This window comes from Vitis riparia, chromosome 8 (genome assembly GCF_004353265.1).
Source record: "Vitis riparia cultivar Riparia Gloire de Montpellier isolate 1030 chromosome 8, EGFV_Vit.rip_1.0, whole genome shotgun sequence".
Classification (NCBI taxonomy): Eukaryota; Viridiplantae; Streptophyta; class Magnoliopsida; order Vitales; family Vitaceae; genus Vitis; species Vitis riparia.
The window spans coordinates 11,626,659-11,640,864 of record NC_048438.1 but is presented as its reverse complement, the minus strand read 5'-3'; the positions used below and the strand labels follow the sequence as shown (position 1 = coordinate 11,640,864).

Sequence of the window (14,206 nt, the reverse complement as noted above, 5' to 3'; positions counted from 1 at the left end):
CAAACAATTTAATATTTAACACTATTAAACATTAATATTATATTTAGAATTAAATAAAAAAACAAACAAATAAAATAAAATATTTGTAAAACAATTTATTTTTAAAATTTAGGTTGTTTGTTTTTCTATTTTTTTCATAACTTATTATAAATTTGTTACTAAATAGAAAAAAATCAAAATATATAGTTTTTTCTTTACTTTTTAATATTTAATAAAAATAAAATACTAAAAAAACCAACAACATAATATTTAACACTATTAAGTATTAATATTCTATTTAGAATTAAGTAAAAAAACAAACATCATCTAAATAAAATAAAATATTTGTAGCACGATACCATTATAAATTTGGGTATGATGGCCCTTCAACTTAGGTTGAGGCTTGGTTTTCACCTTCAATGATTTTTGAATAAAATTTATTTTTAAGTTTAAAAAATAGTTTATGAATTTTTAGAAATTCATCTAAATAGGATCTTACTTAAATAGTAGGCAAATTATAACGATTTACACTTACGAATGTGGTGTGTTTATTAAGGACGGTTTGGACAAAGGAATTTTTTGAGGATTGGACAATATAAAAATAAAATCATATAAAAAATAAACCCATTGCCTTCTTATAATGTGAAAAAATAGGAACTGTACTATTGGATCATGAGCATGGAAGGAGCAAATTGAATTGAAAAGGGAACGGAAAAGAATTTGACATTTCGATTTTCCAATTTAGAATTTCCCAGAAGGATAAATACAAAGATTGACAACATCATATTACTACAACTCAAAAGGATATTTTTGTCATTTCGGTCATTAGTACACACCCCCCACGTTCCACGTGGCACAGCATTCGATTTCCGACCCAAATTAAAGAAGCGCAGCACGAGCCGCAGAAACGCATACAGCAGAGAAGCCTCACTTCTCTCTTCCGCAAAGACCCACCTCCTCTGTCTCTCCCGGGAACATCTAACCTTAGGGTTTGTAGTCGCTTCAGCTTTCGCTAGGGTTTCTCTGCTCTGATTTTTGGTCCCGAAAATGGCTGGAAAAACTGTGGTCTCGGACGATGAAGGTGAGAGCCCTAGAATCTTGAATTTCGTGCATTTTCCTGATTTTTGATTGCGTTTTCACATTTTTTGCTGTTTTCTTTCAATTTTTGCAGAGGATGTTGAGGTTGAAGATAACGAGGGAGAGCCCCTTGACGAAGAAGACCGCCGTCGCGATGACGATGACGAGGACGAAGAGGATGGTGCGAGTTTCATTATTGTTTCACGCGATTAATTTTTTGTGCCTTTTGATTTTTATTTTTTATTTATTTTTATTTTTTTTTATGTTTGGGGATTTCGATGGATCGGTTGTGTTTAGGTTTTCTGGAGTTTGAATGATTCGACTAGGGTTTTTTGTGCTTGCGCTAGGGCTCTGATTGATTCGATGGGGAATGAAATTGTTTTAGCTACCTTCTTTTTTTTTTTGTTAACTGCTGTGTGAAGGTAAAAAAAGTAGAGAACTGCAAATGTTGGATTTTGGAAATTGATTTTTTGGCTCCTGAAAAAGAAGTATGCTTGGCTGTGCTTATTGCAACAACTGCTTGGCAATTGTTAGAGATTTGAAGAGTTCCATTTTATGAGACCGAAACTATCCGTTTCTTTTCCTCTGTTTTCTCTGTAACCGAATAGAAATATAAGGTTCTAAACCACGGTCCTTTAGATTGCACCGGGAACACATTAGTCTCATTTGACTTTTTGACTGGTTTTTTTGCAACCAGATGATGTGGGTATGGTTACGCAGGTTATGTCTGTACATGTTATGCTCTGTAAATAACTCTTATCCTGTCAATACTCTTGCTTCATGGAGGTGCTTTTGAAAGCCATTGTATTATTTTCTTGTTTGTATTTTTCACACTCTTCGATTTAGATTTTTAAGGAACTCGCTATATTTTTAGCTTCGAGAGTACTTATCTTTTCAGATGGGTAGGTACGGAATATTTAATTACCTTATCTGTTGCTGAGCAGACGAAGGGCAGGATGAATATGAGAAGGATGGATTTATAGTAGATGATGTTGATGAAGAAGAACAGGATGAAGAAGAAGAAAGAGCAGACAGTGACGAGGAGAGGCAGAAGAAGAAAAAAAGAAAGAAAAGGTAATTCTTTTATGTGACCTGCTATCTTTTTAGGTAAGAAGTTGTCCTTAATAATTTTGTTTGCCACCCATAATAGAGAGTCGGAGAAGAATTTTGTTCTGGATGAAGATGACTATGAGCTTCTTGAGGATAATAACATTACAGGCTTTCATCGCCCAAAAATGGTGAGTTTTCTGGTGTTGCCTTTGGTTGCTCTCTTTAATGAAATACATTATTTTTGTTTGATTGGTTCATTGTTGTTCACATTTTTGAGGTTCTCACTTGGAATTGTTGTCAGGAGAGCAAAAGGTTCAAGCGGCTGAAAAAAGCTCAAAGGGACACTAGGGGGGAGGGCTCTGGTTTTTCTGATGAGGAGGAGTTTGATGGAAGTGGGAAGAGTGGAAGGACTGCTGAGGAGAAGCTTAAGCGGAGCTTATTTGGTGATGATGAAGGTGATAAATTTTAAAAAAATAAATTCTTTATTGCCTATTGGAAAATATCTTTCTTCCTATATCTTTTATTGTTCAGATCCAATTTATCATTAATTTTATTGATGTTGCTGCAGCACCAATTGATGATATTGCTGAAGAGGAACAATTTGAAGAGGATGGGGACATTGGTGAAGATGATGAAATGGCAGACTTCATAGTGGAAGAGGAAGAAGTTGATGAGCATGGTGCTCCAGTGAGGTAAATTTTCCTTGATGTGTATTTGATGCATATGTGTAATTGGTTGCATATGTAGTTAAGCATGTATTTTACTTTGAAATTGCTACTAACCTGTCAATCAAATTATGTGTAGAAGGAGAAAACCTAACAAAAAGAAGTCTAGGCAAGCACCAGGAGTTTCATCATCTGCCTTGCAGGAAGCACATGAAATATTTGGTGATGTTGATGAACTCCTGCAGCTCCGCAAACAAGGGTTAGATTCTGGAGAGTGGAGGGAAAGAAGGCTTGAAGATGAATTTGAACCAATTATTCTTTCTGAAAAATATATGACAGAGAAGGATGATCGGATGCGGGAGATTGATATTCCGGAAAGAATGCAGGTTGTTTGATGCTTCTTAAGGTTTATGATTTTATTCCAGATGTAACCTAGGTTCCTTGACATGAATTTGTGTTCTTTATCTTATTTTCTCTGTAGATATTAGAGGAAAGCACTGGATCTCCTCCAACTGATGAAATCAGTATAGAAGAAGAGTGCAATTGGATTTTTAATCAGCTTGCAACTGGTATGGTTCCTTTGTTGAGAAGCAAAGGGACATCTGAAGCAGGTCACGATCTGTCAATAAACAAGGATGACATTATGAGATTCTTGGACTTGGTCCACGTGCAAAAATTAGATGTTAGTATTTGCTTACATGATTAATAACCTTTTTTTTTGTATCAATTTTTTATATTAGTATAACCACCTTTCGTTCTTTTCTCTAGGTCCCTTTTATTGCAATGTACCGAAAGGAGGAGTGCCTAAGCCTATTGAAAGACCCAGATCAACTGGAAGCAGATGATGGGAATCTAGATAACCCTGAGAAAACACCTAAGCTAAAGTGGCACAAGGTAGTACATGTAACTAAACTAGTAGCAACTATATTAACATGGGGATTAAATGAACTTTTAAAATGAAATAATTGCCAAATATGATCCTTTGCAGGTACTTTGGGCTATTCAGGACTTGGACAGAAAGTGGCTGCTTCTTCAGAAGCGAAAGAGTGCTCTACAGTCATATTACAATAGACGTTTTGAAGAAGAATCTAGGAGAATATATGATGAAACAAGGCTCTCTTTGAACCAGCAACTTTTTGAATCAATTATTAAGTCACTCAAGGCTGCAGAATCAGAAAGAGAGGTCGATGATGCTGACTCAAAGTTTAATTTGCATTTTCCTCCTGGTGAGGTTGGTGTTGATGAAGGACAATATAAGAGACCTAAAAGAAAGTCACAATATAGCATCTGCAGTAAGGCTGGCCTATGGGAGGTTGCAAACAAGTTTGGCTATAGCTCTGAACAATTTGGATTGCAGATATCTTTAGAAAAGATGGTATGCTTGTTTTGATTTCTAATTGTAATTGTTCTGATTCTTCTGAATGAAAGAATAAGATTGTTACTTCATTTGATTTTAGAGAATGGATGAGCTGGAAGATGCCAAAGAAACACCAGAGGAGATGGCTTCAAATTTCACATGTGCGATGTTTGAGACACCTCAGGCTGTGCTCAAAGGGGCTAGGCACATGGTATGCTGCTTTGCTTTTTTCGCTTACTTGCCTGTTTAAAATGTTTTGCCATATGATGTTTGATTTATAAATCCATATTGTCTTTGTTGATTTTCAATTTGATGTGGTTTTTTTCCAGGCAGCCGTTGAGATCAGTTGTGAGCCATGTGTCAGGAAACATGTTCGCAGCATCTATATGGATAATGCTGTTGTATCGACAAGTCCAACATCTGATGGGAATGTGGTTATAGATGCTTTCCATCAGTTTGCAGGGGTTAAGTGGTTACGTGAAAAGCCAGTGACCAAATTTGAGGATGCACAGTGGCTCCTAATCCAAAAGGCTGAGGAGGAGAAGCTTCTCCAAGTTACTATTAAGTTGCCAGAACATGTGCTAAACAAGTTAATAAGTGATTCTAATGATTATTATCTCAGTGATGGTGTTAGTAAATCTGCTCAACTATGGAATGAGCAGAGGAAGCTGATTCTGCAGGATGCAATTTTTGGTTTTCTCTTGCCTTCAATGGAGAAGGAGGCTAGATCCTTGTTGACCAGTAGATCAAAAAACTGGTTACTTTTGGAATATGGAAAGGTTTTGTGGAACAAAGTCTCTGTGGCTCCATATCAGCGGAAGGAAAATGATGTTAGCTCAGATGATGAAGCTGCATTGAGGGTCATGGCTTGCTGTTGGGGCCCTGGAAAGCCAGCCACCTCTTTTGTGATGTTGGATTCATCAGGAGAAGTGCTGGATGTGTTGTATACTGGGTCCCTTACTCTTAGGTCTCAAAATGTTAATGATCAGCAACGTAAGAAAAATGATCAGCAACGTGTTCTGAAATTCATGACAGACCATCAACCGCATGTTGTTGTCCTAGGAGCCGTAAATTTGTCTTGTAACAAGCTGAAGGACGATATTTACGAGGTAAAGCCCTAAATTACTTCTTTTTAGCCTTTGAGCCATTGCTAATGGGATTAGTTATTTTCAGATGCTTGCTTTAGCTTAGTATAGATCATCTTTATAATGGCCCTAGTTGTGGAAGTGATTATGATTAACTTTGCTATTCACTATTCTGGCATGAGAATCTCTAGTTTTTGGATGGCAATTTATTTATTTTTCCAGCTGTTTCAAGTTTGTGATCACTATGTTATGCTGTTTGTGAAAATATTGATTGGGGTGGCCTCAATGCAACTACCTTTTACAATGCTTCCACTTCCTATATACAACATCATATCTTTGAGAAAATGGTATTTTGTGCTTTTGCTCTTGGTGTATTTTATTCTGAGACACACCAAAAAAAATGCCCGCTCATCATCTAAAGTTATGGAATCTTCTATTTTAATTTAAAAGAAAAAGAAAAAAAAGAAAGAAAAACTAGCAAGCGTGCCTCCAAACCTCATCATCATCACCATTTCTCAAATTATTCAAGATTTGTTATTTTTATTAGATGGATGCATTTTTGCTGTATTTTGCTCATTAAACTTTGCCTCATGCTTTATTAGGTCATCTTTTTACCTGCACAAAGTACATGCTATTTCCATTGTAATTTATGACTTGATGAGCATAATGGAGAGGGGTTGGTGCTTTTGTTTCTGGATATTGGAGTTATGCACTGATAAATGTTGTTTGTGGCAGAGTGATTAAAGTTGTTTAGGTTCATTTATTAAGTTTTCATTTTTGTTTCTTGTTGTTCATTTGTGGAAATACAATCTCATATCATATTGGTCTTTGGTTTTTTCTATGCTTCTCTCAGATCATTTTTAAGATGGTGGAGGAAAATCCTAGGGATGTTGGCCATGAGATGGATGGGATAAGTGTTGTATATGGAGATGAATCTCTCCCTCATCTTTATGAGAATACACGTATATCATCTGACCAACTACCTGGACAGTCAGGTAAGTGCACAGTCATCAGTTCTCACTTTCATGAGTGGCTTGGGGAAGTTATAGTGATTCTATCTTCTTCTGTGTTTTAGGCATTGTCAAGCGGGCTGTGGCTCTTGGGCGTTATCTTCAAAATCCATTAGCAATGGTTTCCACACTGTGTGGACCAGGGAGGGAAATATTGTCTTGGAAACTTTGTTCTCTAGAGGACTTTATCACTCCTGATGAGAAGTATGGAATGATTGAACAGGTTATGGTTGATGCCACCAACCAGGTGGGTCTTGACATCAATTTGGCTGCAAGCCATGAATGGTTGTTTTCTCCTTTACAATTTATTTCTGGGCTTGGACCCAGAAAGGCAGCATCTTTGCAAAGGTCTCTTGTAAGAGCTGGAACAATTTCCACTCGAAGAGACTTTGTGGTCTTGCATGGACTTGGTAAAAAGGTGTTTCTAAATGCAGCTGGATTTCTGCGTGTGCGGCGGAGTGGATTGGCTGCTGCTAGCAGCCAAATCATTGACTTGTTGGATGATACAAGAATTCATCCAGAATCCTATGGTCTTGCTCAGGAGTTGGCTAAAGATGTTTATAGAGCAGATGTTGAAGATGATGCAAATGATGATGATGATGATGCATTAGAGATGGCAATAGAGCATGTTAGAGACAGACCTAATAGATTGAAAGCACTTGATGTTGATCAGTATGCTAAGGATAAGAAGCTTGAGAATAAAAGAGAGACTTTATATGCTATCAAAATGGAACTAATACAAGGATTTCAGGATTGGCGTAGACAGTATGAAGAACCAACTCAAGATGAGGAATTTTATATGGTTACTGGAGAAACTGAGGATACCCTTGCTGAAGGAAGAATTGTTCAAGCAACAATTCGCAAAGTGCAGGCTCAAAGGGCAATTTGTATGCTTGAATCTGGATTAACTGGGATGCTGGCAAAGGAAGATTATTCAGATGATTGGAGGGATATTTCTGATTTGAGTGATAGCATGCATGAAGGTGACATACTCACATGCAAGATTAAAACGATCCAAAAGAATAGGTTTCAGGTGTTCCTAGTTTGCAAAGAAAGTGAGATGAGGAGTAACCGATATCAGAATGCTCCAAACCTTGATCCCTATTACCGTGAAGATCGGAGCAGTTTGCAGAGTGAGCAAGAAAAGGCTCGCAAAGAAAAGGAGCTTGCAAAAAAACATTTCAAGCCAAGGATGATTGTTCATCCCCGATTCCAAAATATTACAGCTGATGAAGCAATGGAGGTGTGTTCTTAATGATGTTAAATTTCTAGTATGCATTTACTAGATTGAATTAAATTATGAAGGTTAGGTTGGTTTTGTTATAGTAGAAATTAAGAGATGGTCTATTTAGTTTCTTATCACCTTTATCATGAATCTTCAACACACTTCAAAAATTCATGTTTTATAACTCTTTTATGTGATATTGATAAGAAAAGAAGTTAGCGTTCTTGGTGAAATTCCCGCACTGATGGACTTACAAGGTCAGAGAAAGGAATCAGACAGATTGATTGCTAAGGAGTAGAAGTGAGTAGGATTGGACATCAAATGGAAAAAAATAACTTGCTAACCTAGCTCTGTAGGGCTAATACAGCAATCTTGATAATGCAATTTAAGTGGTTCAGCTTGATCTCAATGAAGAAAACCTATATGCAATCTAACCCTGAGGGGTAGTTCAGTTGGTCCGGCCTTGGGTTTGCTCCCTAATGGTCATCAGTTCGAGTCTCCTCAGGGCCACTGGGAGTTTATCCGGTCGTTAACTTTAGGGCCCCGTGGATTAGTCGAGGTGCGCGTAAGCTGGCCTGGACATCCACGGTTATATAAAAAAAAAAAAAAACCTATATGCAATCTTCATTAAATGGGAAAATGAGGAAAAAGAAATTTGAAAGGCTATGTATATGACCGAGCCACCTAAAATCTGCAAAGTCTCGTATCATTTTTTTTCTTCTTCTTCCTTCTAAGTGAACACTAGATTTTTAAGGAAGCTTCACATGGTTTTCATTGCGCTGGATTTTTAAGGCATGGTCTCATGATGTTGTTTGATAACACATTTGATTTTTTATCCTGCTTTTCGGTTTAGGCTATGCATATGACTGAGCCACCTAAAATCTGCAAAGTCTCACATCATTTTCATTCTTCTTCTTCCTCTTAAGTGAGCAGTAGATTTTTTAGGAAGCTTCACATGGTTTTCATTGCACTGGATTTTTAAGGCGTAGTCTCATGATGTTGGTAATGCATTTGATTTTTTATCCTGCTTTTCAGTTTATTCCAAATAAGCCTTTAATACTTTTTTTTTTTTATAGGAAAATAATAAAATTATGTAAAGTGCTAAAAAAAATGCACTAAAGTATACAGGATGTATACAATGGGCACCGAAAGGCACACCTAAAAAAGAGAAGACACAAATACAACTCCCTTTTCCTTAATGATGACCCAACCAATAAAGAAAATTGAGTAAAGACACAAACACCTACATCTATGAACAATTTCACCCACGAGAACAAATTACTAAGAAACAAACTTTTCTGGGCAGTATTAGAGTGATCCTCATTATCAAAAGACCTTTGATTCCTTTCTTTCCGTGTAGTGCAAAAAATGTACAAGGGAGTAATGACCCTTCAATACTTCCCAATATCAATTTTCATATTTTTGGGTCCAACATGCATGAACGATGCTGTTCTGATTAAAAAAGCATATGCATGCAAAATATTAAAGAGACGTGATTGTGTCCCCAGGATTTTCCCTTGTTCTCCAAGCAGGGCTAGGGAGTTTCCACATTATCTAAAAAAAAAACACAAGGAGAAAAAAAAGAGTAGCATTAGTGTTTAACAGGCATTATAATTGAGATGTGCATTATGTGGGAATTCTGAGGATCTTTTATGAAGAAAAGGAAACTTGTGTGCAAGAAAATAGGGTTGTTTACTTGAGACCATAAATGGTAGTTCCATTCAAACGATGGCAATTTGCAGGTTTTGGGGTTAAGTTTAAATTCTAAACATTTGACTGTCTTTCAATCTAGATGCCTAGGGCTCGGACTTGACATGAACTGTTGGATATTCCTTACCACCCTTGAAGGGATTACACTAGGATTTTATTTTATTTTATTTAAAATTTTTTTTTAATAATAGATTTTTTATTTATAGAAGCTTGCTAGGATTTGAATTTTTATTTTAATAATACTGTTTGCTTCTATAAATACTTATTAGGATTTGATTTTTAGAGTATTTTCTTATATAATAACTTTGCTAAGCCCTAACACTTCTCTATTATGTTTTACAGTTCCTATCGGACAAGGATCCAGGCGAAAGTATCATCCGTCCTAGTTCCCGTGGGCCTTCTTTTCTGACATTAACTCTTAAAGTTTATGATGGAGTTTATGCGCACAAAGATATAGTCGAAGGTGGAAAGGAACACAAGGACATTACAAGCTTGCTTCGCATTGGGAAAACCTTGAAAATAGGAGAGGATACCTTTGAGGATTTGGACGAGGTCAGTATACCTGTTTACAGCATCTGCTTACAGTGGGTTTTTCCTTTTGTCAATATCAATTACACTTAAGCTCTTATAATTCTTTGAAACACTGATGATTGGATTGAGCTGAATGCATTGGGTTTCAATATTCTTGGAAATTCTGCTGTAAATCTGTTCAATGGTTGCCTGATGGCAAAAGGAACTGTAGGAAGCTCTTATTCTTCTTGGAAAGATGTGAAAGATTTGGTGCTGATGGGTGCTAGATTCCTCGATAAATAGACCTTTTTTTTTAACTGATTTTATATGTTGCAAACCTTCCAGTGGGGGCTCAGTGAACTCTTTCTAACATTGACATTTTAAATACTTTGAAAAATTAATTTTTATTACTTCCTGTGGTTATGTTGAAGCAAAATACTGTTTTATTCATTTATTGTTGCTCATGCATTTGTTGTTGGAGTTGTAAGCATTTGTTCTAGTATTAATTTATTTTAACTTCATCTGGCATACAAGGACTGAAATCTAATGTATCAGTTTTGACTTCCAAAAATGTAGGTAATGGATCGATATGTTGATCCATTAGTGACTCACTTAAAGGCAATGCTAAGTTATCGCAAGTTCAGGAGGGGAACAAAGGCAGAAGTTGATGAGCAATTGAGGATTGAGAAATCAGAGTATCCTATGAGGATAGTTTATTGTTTTGGCATTTCTCATGAACATCCGGGCACATTCATCCTGACTTATATTCGGAGTTCAAATCCTCACCATGAGTATGTAGGTCTATATCCGAAGGGATTCAAGTTCAGGAAAAGGATGTTTGAGGACATCGATCGGCTTGTGGCATACTTTCAGAGACATATTGATGATCCCCTGCATGAATCTGCTCCTTCAATCCGATCTGTTGCTGCTATGGTTCCTATGCGAAGCCCTGCAACTGGGGGTTCTTCTGGAGCATCTGTAGGCAGTGGCTGGGGTGGCTCAGCAAACAGCAGTGAAGGTGGCTGGAGGGGACAGTCTTCAGACAGAGATAGATCTTCCACACCAGGTTCCAGAACAGGTAGGCTCTCAAAAACATGGATGCAATTGAATTTTCTGCTATTGCAATTTAGATGAATCAAAAGAGTCCTGTTGTATATTGGTTTGCTTTTAAATTGCTTGATTAAGTTCTGCACCTTCTTCAAGATGGCTTGTAACCTAGGGTTACTTGATTAATATGCTGCCTGAATTTTTTTCTTATAATTTAATTTGGTATGCTTATCAACATAGAAACATGTTTATGCTGTTTTCTGAATTCTTTGTGCAAAGGTCAACAATATTGCCAAATTTATCAGTAAATTGTCCTGTAAATTGGTGCTGGTTTGTTGGTTTATGCTGGACTCTTCCTTCCAGTCCGTTTCTTTGTCTACTGAACTGATTTTCAAGTGAATCTGAAGTGAATTTGTCAACAGTTCTCAAATGTGTTCCTATGGGTTTCTTTGCTTGGGAAGCTTCGTGGGGGAAGGTTCTAACCCTAGATCAACTCAAAAGGAGGGGGTGGAACATAGCTATTAGATGTTTCCTTTGTTGTGCTGAAGAGGAGACAATTTAATCACATTCTTATCCATTGTTCAAAGGCTAGGGTTTTGTAGGAGCTTGTTTTGCACTGTTTGGTATGATGTGGGTCCTTCCACGTTCGGTTAGAGATGCCCTTCTAGGTTGGTGTCAGCCCCTTAGCCACTTGATTCAGACCCGGAGAAATAGGCCTTATGGGTAGGCCTTGCACCCATGAGAGCCTAGGCGGAAAGCAAGGAAAGCCTAGAGGTTTGGTGGTTCAAACCCCAGGAGCTAAGTGTGGGGATCGCGGACAAGTCAAGCGCGCACTTCGGATAGGCGTTACCGAAGGATCCGGACATGTCTGCCCGGGGAAGTTAAATCGTCCTCCTCTCTCATCCAGCGGCAGGTGCCGGATGTGAAATATCCGGAGAAGGTGGAACGTTGGCCGGACAGAATTGCAGATGTGAAATATCCGGAGAAGGTGGAATGTCGGCCGGACATAATTGCGGTTGTGAGACATCCGGAGAAGGTGAGATGTCGACCGGACAGAATTGCGGCTGTGAGACATTCGGATAAGGTAGAACGCTGGCCGGACAGAATTCCGGGTGGAATGAGGGAGAATTTCCTGTCCGGGTGGAATGAGCGATGCCACGTGTCGCAAGGGGCCGTCTGCGTGTCCAAGGGAGAGGGAGCCACGCGACACTTTTTAGGGAGGATCCCACAGTGGGTGGTTGTGCAAGTAGTTCAGGGCGGTTCTGGGCGGTTGCATAACCACTAAGGGAAAAACTGCAGGGTGAGTCTTTTAAAAGGGCTCCTGCAGCCTTGAGAGGAGGGAGAAAAAGAGGGAAAGTAGTCTTTGAATGCTTGGGATGTAAGCATTGCTCTTTGATTCAAGGAAACAATTTTGTATCTTGTAGTTGAGAATAATACAAGTTGGGAAGGATTTCCTGTAACCTCGTTGTGTCCCTGTTTCCTTTGGTTTGCTATTGTTTGTGTGCTTTTTGAGAAGGCTGGGAAAGAAGGTTGGCTAAGGAAGGGTTCTTAGCATCGTGCACCAGGTGAAAATTTTAGGGTGATTTTCGAGGGTGTGACAGTTGGCATGGTTCTTTTGTGGGCAACAAGCGTAGAAAGACTTAGATAGCAGCTCCTCTTTGTTTATTTTGGTCGGTTTGGAAGGAAAGAAACATGATAGTTTTTGAAAATGAGGATATCTCGATTCAAATGATGAAATATTCATTTGTTTGTAATTTTTAGTCTTGGTCTAAGTCTTGTTTAGATGTAAGACATTTACCTTTAATCAACTTTTTTGATTAGTTCGGTTCTAGACGAGGGTTGATGAGTTTTTGTATCCCCCTTCTTTTTGTTCTTGTCTTTTGGCACCCTCTTGTATACTCCTCCCTATATGCTGTGGGTTGCCTTTTAGGCGCCTTTTTCTCTGTGAGTTTGTCTATAAAAAAAGTAAAAATAAAAAATAAAAAGAAACGGTTTTTAAATAGGGTCCTTTTCACCCGCGCAATCACTGAGCTTGCATCACGTGACATGATCTTTTTTCCCTCAAAATTTTCTTTTCCTCCTATAATGGGGGCTGGACTTATTGTTCCCTTTTTTCATTTGGTTATATTACCTGTGTTTCATGTGTTAGATTCTTATTGTGGGTTTACCATTGGTTGCCATTGTTTTGCTTTATGTATGTAATTTGCATCAAACATGGTTGGGTTTGGTCCTGATTTGATTTATATAAATTTTGTAATATGTTTTGTGTCTGTGTGCGTTTTTGTAGGCCGAAATGACTACAGAAATGGTGGTGGTCGGGATGGACATCCAAGTGGACTGCCTAGGCCATATGGTGGGCGAGGACGGGGACGAGGTTCATATGGCAGCAACAGAGGCTATGGTGCAAACAATGAGAGGCAGGATTCGGGGTATGGTACTCCCAAATGGGATTCAGGATCCAAGGATGGGGAGGATGGTTGGAACAGTTTTCCAGGTGCTAAAGTCCAAAACTCACCTGGCAAAGAATCTTTCCCCGGCAGTTGGGGAGCAGGTGGAAGTGGAAGTGGAACTGGTGGTAGCAATTGGGGTGGCGGTGGCGGTGGCGGTGGTGGCAGCGACAGTGCTGGATGGGGCCGAGGAAGCAGTGGTGGAGGGGGAGGGGGAAGTTGGAATGGTGCGGGTGCAAATGATGCTGGGACTGAGACCGGAAATTCTGGATGGGGTAGTGGACCTAAGAGAAGCGTGGCAGGCACAAGCTGGTAATGGATGGTCTGGACTCTGGAGGCAGCTGGTGAAGCAACACATCTCAGCTCTGGCCCTGCTCCCAATATCTTTACACTCCCAAATGTTGGAAGTGACAATTTTAAAGGAATTTTGGTTCTGCCTCTAGTGAAGTCCGAATTATATATTTGTATCTATCATTGATTTTACATGCAGTAGGAGTATCAGCTTGTTCAAGAATTGGTGCTCGTGCCTATTCACTGGTAGTCTTGCTTCCACTTAATTCTCGGTACCTTGCAGTAGAGCAACCCATCGCCTTTGTGGTTCATGTTATTAAAGCTATTTGTCAGGGAAAAGCTCCTTCTTTTATTTTTTTTATTTTTTTATTAAAAAAATAAAAAATAAAAAAAAAAGGGATAAGAGGGAGAGGAGGGGGTGGATGAAAGAAAAGCAGAAAATAGAGAAGGAATAGGTCTTAGGGTTTGGATGGATGGGTATGGACTATGGATGGTGGAAACATCTAATGATTGCTTTTTAAAAATTATTTAAAATATAAAAAGGTGTACGGAATGAGCTTATTGCCTCCTTTACCAATCTTCACCCAACCCCTGAAAATCCTAATTCTAATTCCATTCTACATTTTATTCATCACCTTTGTCCTGGAAAAACAAAAACAAAAAAAATAAAGGAAAAATATATCATGTCTAGACCAGCCCATCCATAAATTTTATGGCATAACTTGAATCTAATTTTAATTTCAATACCATTCA

At 38.3% G+C, this 14,206-nt stretch overlaps 1 protein-coding gene across 1 annotated transcript; it reads left to right on the top strand.

Moving 5' to 3' along the window:
* Nucleotides 1–880: 880 nt before the first annotated feature.
* On the top strand, nucleotides 881–13,792 carry LOC117920184 (transcription elongation factor SPT6 homolog). Its single transcript, XM_034837569.1, has 17 exons — nucleotides 881–1,060; nucleotides 1,151–1,237; nucleotides 2,001–2,130; nucleotides 2,207–2,294; nucleotides 2,408–2,561; nucleotides 2,675–2,798; nucleotides 2,911–3,157; nucleotides 3,253–3,453; nucleotides 3,540–3,665; nucleotides 3,760–4,146; nucleotides 4,229–4,339; nucleotides 4,458–5,237; nucleotides 6,067–6,208; nucleotides 6,289–7,466; nucleotides 9,501–9,710; nucleotides 10,245–10,746; nucleotides 13,003–13,792. Exons 1-17 carry the CDS (start codon nucleotides 1,027–1,029, stop codon nucleotides 13,476–13,478), a joined length of 4,977 nt encoding a protein of 1,658 aa, XP_034693460.1. The 5' UTR covers nucleotides 881–1,026; the 3' UTR covers nucleotides 13,479–13,792.
* The last annotated feature ends 414 nt before the right edge of the window (nucleotides 13,793–14,206 follow it).

Coding starts and splice junctions, on each gene's coding strand:
- LOC117920184 (XM_034837569.1), top strand. CDS start 1,027: ATGGCTGGAAAAACTGTGGTCTCGGACGATGAAG. Junction 2,295..2,407: donor GCTTTCATCGCCCAAAAATG/GTGAGTTTTCTG, acceptor AATTGTTGTCAG/GAGAGCAAAAGGTTCAAGCG. Junction 3,454..3,539: donor TCCACGTGCAAAAATTAGAT/GTTAGTATTTGC, acceptor TCTTTTCTCTAG/GTCCCTTTTATTGCAATGTA.